This window comes from Atta cephalotes, assembly GCF_000143395.1.
Source record: "Atta cephalotes unplaced genomic scaffold scaffold00055, whole genome shotgun sequence".
Classification (NCBI taxonomy): domain Eukaryota; kingdom Metazoa; phylum Arthropoda; class Insecta; order Hymenoptera; family Formicidae; genus Atta; species Atta cephalotes.
This window is the reverse complement of record NW_012130119.1, coordinates 1524001-1535141: the sequence shown is the minus strand read 5'-3', so window position 1 is coordinate 1535141 and position 11141 is coordinate 1524001. Positions and strand designations below refer to the sequence as shown.

At 32.9% G+C, this 11141-nt stretch overlaps 1 protein-coding gene across 1 annotated transcript; it reads right to left on the bottom strand.

Annotated features, from left to right (window-relative positions):
- Positions 1 to 3636: 3636 nt before the first annotated feature.
- On the bottom strand, positions 3637 to 6470 carry LOC105623304 (SH3 domain-containing kinase-binding protein 1). The gene is made up of 8 exons (XM_012204702.1): positions 6312 to 6470; positions 5680 to 6114; positions 5197 to 5422; positions 4725 to 5119; positions 4507 to 4608; positions 4117 to 4214; positions 3850 to 4030; positions 3637 to 3741 (listed from the first exon to the last, which is right to left on the bottom strand). Exons 1-8 carry the CDS (start codon positions 6468 to 6470, stop codon positions 3637 to 3639), a joined length of 1701 nt encoding a protein of 566 aa, XP_012060092.1.
- Positions 6471 to 11141: the final 4671 nt, after the last annotated feature.

Genomic DNA, 11141 nt, shown 5'->3' with positions numbered 1-11141 from the left:
GAGAGAGAGAGAGAGACATAAAATGCAATCAAATATTTTAATTGAGCCTCCGCATATCTTGATCGTAAAGTGATTTTACTAAAAATCATAATTATAGAAAAAAGATAGCAAAGATTCTTCCGAACTTGCTTAAAAACTATTATTGTCACGCATTACACTTGCAAGATGGTGCATAATGGTGTCGTAAACCGAAGTTCGATATGAGTGAACATATATGCACGTAAAAATTGTCACGTTCAAATGACCTGATCTGTAGCGAAATATAAAAGTATAAAAAGATGTGATTATAGCGACGAATCTGAACGTGGTCTCGTTTATTTTGAACTTTCTTTTGTAAGCATGGTCAGTGTTAGACATTGATTAAGACAATTGCCTTTGAATTCGTATTAAAATGAAACGTGTTACATATATATATTATACAAATTAACACACTGTACGAAATTATAAAAAGAAATTCTTTTCAAAATTATCTATGATACTCTACAAATATAAAGAGGTACCTCTCTCGGTAAAAGCTATTACATTTTATGTCATCTATCCAATTAACTTCGTGGAGTTATTTTTGCCTTGCGATAAATTTTCGAAATAGCATATGTATGTCGATAAAAGTACGCTTTATAATGAATAATATCGATTCGTATCAAAGTAATATTTTTCCTCAGCAAAGGAGAAAAAAATTATGTGTAAACAGTTACTTAATACATAAATGTTTTTAATTACGCAAATGTATTATGTTCAAATAATATAGTCTAGATGATAAAGCCAACTTATGAATTGTATATCGATATCTTTCTAATGTTGGAGGACGGATTACACGTGAAATAAAAACTTACATTTAAAATCTTTCTTTTTATTGCATCGAAACTTTTTTCTGCAGAAAATCAATTATATAATATATATCGTTATCAGTGGAATTAATTTGAAGAAAGATATTCCACATAAATATAAATTTTTTTCTTGTAAAATTTGTTAGAGTTATGAAGATATACAGTTAAAACAATGTGCGAGACATTAGAGAGTTTTTGCAATACCGTTTATTCAGATACAATAAACGCTAAAATTAGGTTATCTTTTTCTTAATAACTAATTAAGAAAAAGGTAACTGTGACTTCAGCATTCTGGATTGACGTTACTGCAAAAACTCGCTATTATTAAGTGATTGAGCCGCCCCAAAATATATTTCGTTTTGCACAAATCTTAAATATTGTGCAGTATATTGATAATTCGATCAACATATACACATTCGAGCATCAATCAAGTAAACATAATAATTATACTGCTCTCTAAATCTGCCAAATTTCGCAGTATGAAACTATGGTTACTAAAAATTAATGGAGAGAGAATAAAATATATATATATATTATTTAATGTATGCGTATCTGCATAAAAATAAAGTCTCTTTTATGTCAATCTGATTCGAGGAAATAGCTTTCAATCTACTATTGTTCGTTAAAATATTAAATATATTTTATGAAATACTGATATATAAAAAACTAAATACCACCTCGTATATCTATTTCCTCTCATATATCTATAATCTTCTCGTTTACCATAGTTACTTAAAATCCCATTTCATAAAAAAATAAAAACTTTTTTGTTTTTAATATTCAACACGATTTGCAATTGTATCGAATAAAGCTGCTAATTTGTCGTTTAAAGCGGCCTACATCCTTAGTTATATATAGTCCTGTCGTGATACTTTCATATTTAAGACAGAACAGAATAAATGTTCATAAATGTCTCATAAATGTTCTCTCTCGCTGTGCCTCATTTCTATATGTGTAGTATTACCACGTGCCGCTACGATATATCACATATCGCGTTATATTAGCACCGTTTCAAAGATATTCCACTTTGGAGCGAGCAGCGGAGTATGCTTTGACAAGCGGGTGAAAATAAATGGCTCGACGAACACGTCGAATTAGACTTGTACGAGTCGTATTTGTCCGTAGTTTGGTGATATTACTCGTGAAAAATCAACGAGGATCTCTTATCACTATTGAATGAGGCATCTGGGAAATGCAATAAACAAAATGCTTTACATTGGCACTCAGATTACTGAAAAAATCTACAGCAAATCATCACACATTATCGCGAGGCAGCTGCGTTCGTTGAATAAAAAAGAATCACATAATTCTTACGCTCTATCGAACTACGAATTTAAGTACTTTACTATCCTTGTCGTATTATCGCTTACGATAATAAAATACGAGGACTACCTGGTTTGGAGAGTCAAAAAATTAATTTGTTTAATTCGTTTTTTTAAATAACAATTATTCAAGAATATTTTGTAAAATTTTGAATGGACAAATCAAACAGTTTGATTTCTATGAATAGAATGAGCTTTTTTATATGATGATCCAAGAATCATCAATTGAAAAAACATATTTATGTAAATACAAAAAAAAAGCAGATATGTTCTAATATGAATTTTTTTCTAAACGAGATTTTTCAGTTTTGCTAACAATGTAGAGAAGGCAATATAATAACTTAAGCTTTTGACGTATAAATTGTATCTATTTTTTCTATGTTAAACCTAATTTAACAAAATAATAAATTTTCGAAAAATACTTTTTCGATAATTTAATTGAACAAAATATATTTTTTTTAAATGATATAATTTTATCAATTTGCGATTTTTAAAATTTTAATAGGTTTAGTATATGCATTGATTTTTTTATTTAAAATATTTTGTTTCGGCTCTACAGTATCAACAATTTGATAAGATCAGATACCTATAGATATGTCTGTTCCTCATGCAATTTTCCGATTAAATCATATTATTGTTTAATATAAAAATTTATAAATATTTTTTGAAAAGTGAATATTACAAAATATTTACGCAAATAAAAAATTTTTATGCGCAATATAATAGCAATAATCGTTTTTGCAAAAAGAATATTGTTATTTTTTTGACACTTTAAACCAGGCAGTCTCCTTAAGATAATTAGCACAATCCTTCGTTAAATTCTATTAAAAATATATACGTAAGTAAGTAACATAAAACAATGAATAAAATACAAATTGATACAAGAAAATTGATACAAGCACAGGCACCCATCTGGAAGGACACTTGCGCTATTTTTTCTTTTCTTTCTTTCTTTTTTTGGAACTTTACGTTGCGTCGCAAGGTTTTTCATGCTACTGACAATGGGAAAATTTTGTCGTAACAATCTAGGTAATATGTGCAAATATACATTGAAGATTTGTGTCTCGTAATTCTGATATGTGTCGTAAATTTGAAATAAAAATTGTGGAGTTTAAGCCGTTTGAATATCCAGGCATATAAATCGGTTACTATTATCAAAAGAATAATAAAACTCCGGCAGTTAGAATGAGATCTGTTAAATTAATTATCGGAAAAATCAAATGAAAGAGAAATGCTTTTACAAGCATAGAATGTTGTATGGAATGTTACGTTTTTAACCGGAACGTGAATACTGCATCGACGGAGCAAACAATAAACGAATACTACCAAATGAATAAATATGTATGTGTACGTATATAACAACAGTAATAGCAATAAACGTTATTCTAGCAGCAGTATTAGTTTCTTTCTTCATTACTGACGTAATGAGAAACCAATACAGTACGGGCAGATGAATATACTATTGATTTTCTTCTCTTAACATCGTATTATTTACTATTAATCGATGCGTTCGCGAGAAGAGGTACAAGCTGTTCGGAGAGCTGTCCTATTGTCGCCTGCAGTACCGCTTGTTTCTCTTCTAACACGGTGACCTTGTTGAAGCAATTTAAATTAATATCGCGTGTCCACAGTATCACGTGCATGCAACGTTACTAAAATGAAAATTTAATACATAATGTATGAATTATTTGAATATTTACCCTTTCCAATAATTTGTAGTAGAGGGCATATGGAACGTAGGCCGGCTGACCAGATGCACTAGGACTATAATCGGCGTGAGGACTTGTTTCGGCTCTCGGACTTTTATCTTTTTGTTTGTTATCTTCGTTATCGGTATCCGATTTGTTAACGAAATCCACAGCGTTTCCTTGTGTCATTAATCTAATAAACGATAAGACAATAAACATTATATATTTGCGAAACACATGATGAATTTAAAAAATTAGAATTAACAAGTCAAAATTTACCGCGGGAAATTTCGTTCCTTTTTAACTTCCACCTTATCAATTCTCTCGATTGTGGCAATTTTTCTCCTTTCCATCTGATTCATCTTTAATTCTTCGACCTGCAAGAGACAGTGACATTGATTATGATGATAAGATTAATAAACGCGAGCTTACATTCTTTTATCTTACATTCTTTTATTTTAAGGAGTGGAACTGTGAACTGATAAATGAACAATAACAAATAAGAGAAAATTAGTCAAATAACTCAATCAAAATCAAATCTTGATGCTTAATAATATATGTAAACTTTTATAATATATTTATAATAGATTTTTATATATTTTTTTTCTTTATGTATCTTTAAATTATTTATTTATACTTTTCATTTTATCTCTAAAAGTGGTACATTACCCATGGTGCTTTTCTTCTCACTTTAGCAGCAAGCCCATCCGTTTCTTCGTCAGGTATTTGTTCCAATGTGGAATCGGTGCGTCCATTAGACATATTATCTTCCTACAAGTTATAGAAGATATTAAAATTAATCAGATTTTTATTTATAAAATTCAATAAATAATAAATACTAATAATTAATAAACAATGATTATTTTTTTAAATCATTATTATTATACCATAATGGTACTGGAAACGGTTGGCAGCGTCGAAGATGCGCTTATACTGGCTCCAGCAGCGTGATGGCGTAGATGCTGTGACGAAGGTGGACGTCGCCGAGGCGCTTTAGCGCGAGAAGCTGTTAAATGCGCAAGCGGAGTACCCTCTCCTCGTTCCACGCCGTCCAATTCTTCGCGACACTCTGAAGCAGTACTCGTTGTATTGCTGATACCGTTATTATTCCCTACGTCACTCACAAGTCGCTTCAGACTCGATATAATCGAATGACTACCAGCCTTCTTATCACCGCTTCCACTTCCGGTAGCTGTCAATGATGATGATGATGATGATGACGTTAAGGTAGATGACAATGTAGATAGGCCCTTTTTAGCGGTGTCTATAGTGGGGAAATGATCTGGCAAAATACGGAATTACATCTCAAGTTATATTCATGCAAAATAGGAATATCACTTCAAATAGTTGGTATCTCACCTGATATATTAGTTGAATGTATATTCCTAGTGTCCAAACTTTTTCTGATGTGCGCCTTTTCGACCTTTTTCACTTGATGGGAATGTCTAATACTTGATTTTGCACTCAGCGATGTTTCGTGCCACTGAGATTCTTGTTCCTGGGATTCATTCTTTGTACCAATCACTTCAACAAAATTGTCAGGGAACAAACCTATTTGTCCATTCAGTTCTCCTTTCCACCAACCCTGTATAAATTATACATATATAATATATATTGATTATGTACTTACAGTCATTATCTAGTTGGCTAATTTCCAGACAACACAAAGTTAAAATAGATATGTTATTAAAGAGATCTTATCTTATATCTCAATTTTGAATATTGTGTTGTTTGAATTTATTAATATTAATCAGATCTCTATTTTTGATTCTATGGAATATAATGCACTTGTGAATGAATGTATAATATTATAATTTATAGATGGATTATAAATGGATAAACCTTGTCTGGCGCGTCCTTAGATAAAATGATAATTGTATCTCCCTCGACCAGAGTGAGTTCGTCCTCATTAGCAGCCTCATAAGGAAAGAGTACTCTGCACATTTCCTTTTTATCTCGTTCTTTATGCCTCTCTTGTTCTTCAGGAGCAGGGGGAGAAACAAAGTTTGAGGGAAACACGCCGACTCTACCTCTGAGGCGTCCTCTCCACCATCCTTCTTCTACTTCTCCCAAAAATTCTATGGAGTCATGTGGCACTAAAGTTAGCTCATCCTCGTTACAAGGATCATAACTGAAGAGAACTTTGCAGAAACGTCTACCAGATCCATTTCTCAAGATTATACTCTCATCAGATTTTGTGCTGCTTATAGTCTCGCTGCCGTTACTTCCACTAGTGGCCGAGGGATCCAGTACCTGCACGTTAGATATTTCCAGAATCTAGTAAATATTAACAGTAACATTACATCAATAATATAATTTCCCACTCAACAATATAAATGTAATATACCATTGTATATAACAATTACAACTTACATTGTTGAATAAGAAATTATAATATTGATTACGTTAAGTTAGTTAGTGTTTACTGATTCTATGAATATAAATGGTAAATCATAAGGGACGATGCGTAATACCTTAACAAAGTTATCAGGAAACATGCCACGCTTGTCCCTTAGGGTGCCCTCCCACCATCCTCCAAGCATCATCTTGATCCCAGTGATGATATCACCCTTTTTTAGTGTCAACTCATCATCCTCTTGTGCCACATAATTGTATTCTACGATCGCCTCCATGATTGAGAACAGTCTCAACGTTGACGAAAGTTATTCCTGCGAAAAAGCACTCTTACAATGCGACGAGGCGGCGGAGTTCGATCGACTCGAACTGGTTTGATTATCTCCGCGTCGACACGCCTACGGTACGATCGACTGACGCGCGGCCGAGAGTTTGCGAAAGAAAAAATAAATCGGGTCGCACGCGCGGATGCAAAGCGTTTTAACGCGCGTTATACGTACGGGTTACGAAGTGACGTGCGTTTTCAGATTGCCTGGATGCGTTTCTGTTTGAATGACGGTCCCGAGTAAACTCTCGTATACGCGCATTGCAATGCGGTCCGATACAACGTGATGCAACGCAACGCGGCAGATTTACGCTACGTGTGGAGCGAAAATGATCAGCCGCGTGACACAGAATTTTAGGCTTTAGGCTCCCGGGCGGAGTTGACAGCTCCTCGTATCTGTCACCGCGGCCATCTTACGCTCCGGAGTCCACGGCTCGACAGCTCCGATCTCTGGGCGATGCGGTGCGCATGCTACCTGCTCCAGAGGCCGTCAACACCGGACATGCCATCTTGCTATCCATCGCCATACTCAATCGAAAGGCGGGACAAGCGACGCGTTGCAGTGCTTACGTATAGTTTAATTTTTTTTAATTCGAAGATGTTTGCTTTTTAATCTTAAAATCTAATAACTCGGCATCGAATCGAAACCTGTTGTAGCTAGGAACTCAAGAAAATATTTTCGTGGAATAAGAGAAAAACATTTATTTACTAATCGTCTGTAACTGAATGATTCCGACACATTTGAACGCGGAGGAACATGGCGAAGTCTTCCGACTCTGGGCGCTCGTACGAGATGCGCCTCCGCTCATCTGCCTGCCTGATTCCGTGATTCATCTCTCGACGCGACACGCTTGTTTGAATGAACGCGTGTCGCTTGACGTAATATGAGATATGACGCGCACGTGCCTCAGGCTGCATCGTGCGGTGATTAGTCTGCGCAGAACCGCTATTTCGCATTATTTTAGCATAATTAAAACAGATTCACAAATTCATATATTCGAGAGATGCTTTCTAAAGGAACAGAACATTTTTAAATATCTAATCAGAAAAATTGATTGAAAACAATACATTTACTTAAGAAAAATATTTTTTTTCCTTACATATAGATAAATAAAGTATTTATTAAAAATTCTAAAACAAAATACAAACCTTCTACATTGTTAGTTATCAAAGAAATAATGGTAATTCAATCCTTTGTTTTAAATAATGTTTTGTTATTTGTAATTTCCATGTCAAAATCAATCCATTTCTGGTTATTTATTAAAGCAAACAATGTCCATATTGACACATGCACCAACAATAAATAATAAACTAAATTTGAGTCCAATTTAATATATTTTCTTCAGTTAAATTGTTTGACTCTATTACATTAAGTTAATTAACGGCATAAAAACAGAAGCGATCTATAGAAATTATTAAAAATAACTCAAATGAAGTATAATTTGATATTACAGATGTAACGATGCAAGTACATAAAATATATTGAAATTAAGAGAAAACTAGTTATGACAGATGATGAGTAAACGAGATGCAAGAGAAAATTGTATAACTATAAAAGTAAAATCGAGCTAAAGTAAAATGAAATGAAATACAGTGAAAATTATAGCGTAGTAAATTAAAAAGCTCTGGAGTACCTACAATGTGGAAAAAAGGAATTCTTTGATAAAGTATCTGACTTCTACTTATTGAGATGGTCTCTCTTTAATTTTCACTGTCACGTACAGCACAATTGTGATCTTGAACGGCGAGTGACACGCGACTGTTGACTTACGTTCCGCGTATCGCGGACAGAATCGCGCAATTTGCGAACGTGACAATTCGTTAAATCTCCGTCGATTAACTCGCGCTGACGAGCTCGAACGCGTTTTCCATTCCGGGTGGAGAGAAGATGCTGCGCAATGTGTGCGTGTACCTACCTATCTACCTGTCAACGGAGACTCTGCACTTCTCCGTCGCTTCCTGGTGCATGCGATTCAGCGCGGGCGCTCAGCTGGAAAAAGGTGCCGTGTCGTTCTCCATTTTCAATGCGCTGATTCACTCCGATAATCGCTTATCGCCGAAGACCATCACGTATTGGCGACGTGCGGCGAATGCTGGAGGTATCCTCCGGATATGTGCGTGTGTTGTAAGTTAGAACGATTCATTTAACTACTCTGGGTCACGCACTTAAAGAACCGTTGCGTTACAAGGAAGTCTCACTTTCCTCCTTACTTTTGTCAAGTATAAGTAATGCTTGTTTCTTTTGTCTAGATTGTTTCGTATGTCCCGCTTATTTCTTTTGTCCCGTTTGTTTCTTTTGTGCTTTTAAATAGTAACTATTCATAAACAATTTGGTTTTCTTTCTTTTCTTTTTGTTAGTATCTTGCACTCAGAAAAAAGACATAGTGATAACAATTGTAAAAGTAACAACTACACAAGTTTTTATATGTAGAATTAATGTATACATAGATGAATAAACTGTTTCATACCTGCAACAAATATAAAATATTACTATATTTTTCTGAATATAGTATTAACATATATTAAGATCGAAGGAAAGAAAAACTATAAAAATAAATTTTTAATTAATCTGTGTTTATTATTTATGGTTGCAATAAAATATTACTATTTTATAGATATTACAGTTGTAAAATAGTTTATTAATTTTATATTAATTTTAAATATAAAATTTGTATAATTGTCACCTTTATAGCTACCGTAATTATGTTTTTCTTAGTATATTGAATTATTATATTTAGATTTATTGTTCCAATAAAAAGAAAGCGTGTATCATAGGTAAAAAGTGTGTATCTTTATTTATTATTAATTCAGACATCGAGTTAAACAAGTTGTTTCTCTACAAACTTCTCTCTAAAAACTTCTCTTATACACTTATACATTTAGATAATCGCGAGAATATAATTAAACTATATAATAACACGATGACCATTCTTCAGAGTGTAATGATAAATAACAAATGAAACATTGTAAAAGCTATTGTTATATCATATGTTTAACATCCCCGTATTTATTTCCTCGATAATCGGGCAAAATCTTCTTTCTTTATAAAATATGAGAAAATTAATTGTGTCGCGCGAACCAGATTCGAACTTTTAATTAATTTCGAGCATTAATGGGATGTTTTAAACAAATATTAGCGAAGAACATCAGTTTGATCCGGCAACTGAAAAAAATTGCCAGCCGAAACTGTTCGTCCGATCAGCCATTTTATCTCATTTTTATTATATATCTTAATAATATTCATCATAAAAACACAGCTGATATCTATCATAAAACTTTCATCGTATCGTTGAAAATCTTAAAAGTCGTTGAAAATCGAGAGCTATGAATTTGCAAAGCCGTAACTAGAATACAAAATGAAATTAAAGATGTTTGATTTTTTTTGTGTAATCTTTTCTAGAATCTAAACAAAATTGTAGTCTAACTAAATTCTATAAATTTATAGACATTTTACAAAATCAGAAATCTGCAGATCTAGGAATATATAGATCTATGCGAATACAAGGTGAAAGGATTTCGACGTGAACGTGATTCCAATATTCCGTCATGCATATTTTTAGTGAAATCTCAAGGATAAGATTGTGTGTGATGCGGAACGATTGATAAAACGCCGTTGGATTCGCGATATGTAAAAGAAATACTAGTTACGGCGCTGCACGCGCGCGTATATAAGTGACAGGCAACTAAGTCAGATAAAATAATTTTCTTCGAAGAGAGAGCCCTTCTTTTCAACCAAAGACCAGCTTCGAATCGAGTATTTCGATGAAGGCAACGATCCAGCGTCCCTCAAAAGAAATTCATACAAGCAATTCTACTGTCTATATATGGACGATGCCATCCTTACAAATTTTTTTTACTTGTTCTCTCTTTTTAAATTATTTTCTCCACATTTTCTCGAGAAATAAGCATCTCTTCAAATGAAATCTACATTTCACGTATTATAACAAATTTACACAAAAAGTTTGCATCTCTTGTCTCTCTTCGCGCCATCTTTTCTCAATTAGAAAAATTTATTTTTCAAGAGAGGCTAATCACTAATGTAAAGTTCTACAAATGCTCGTTACAAACAATCCGCGAAATAAAAATTAACGATGATCTTGACAATCACATTTAAAGAAGTTGATGAAAATAGAGCACATGGTTTCTCTAATCACATCTAATCTTCGTTAATCTTCGTATCTAAGGTTTCCCAAACTTTTGAGACATATATAATAGTCCTCAATATAAACATTTATTTCATTCAAATTTTTATGATTAGAAGAAAACCGTTAAATTTTTTTGCTACATTAATTTAGGGATAATTTCGATTTTAATCATTTAAAAACAATTGAAACGAAAGCTTGTTTAAACGGGTAAAAATACATTAATAAATTTCGTTATTTTAATATGCCACTAGATCTTGTAAAAATATACATCAAAAAAATTCAACCCATGTTCGCATTTCAAGTTTGGGAAATCCTGATTGCTAATTAAAGGGCACAGGTTGCTTAACAGGCGAAATAATCGAATTTCTTCATAATGTTCTTTATATAAATATACGCCGCGATTTATAAATATGTAAAAGCAACAAATATATATCGTCATTATCATATATATATATATATATATATATATATATATATAA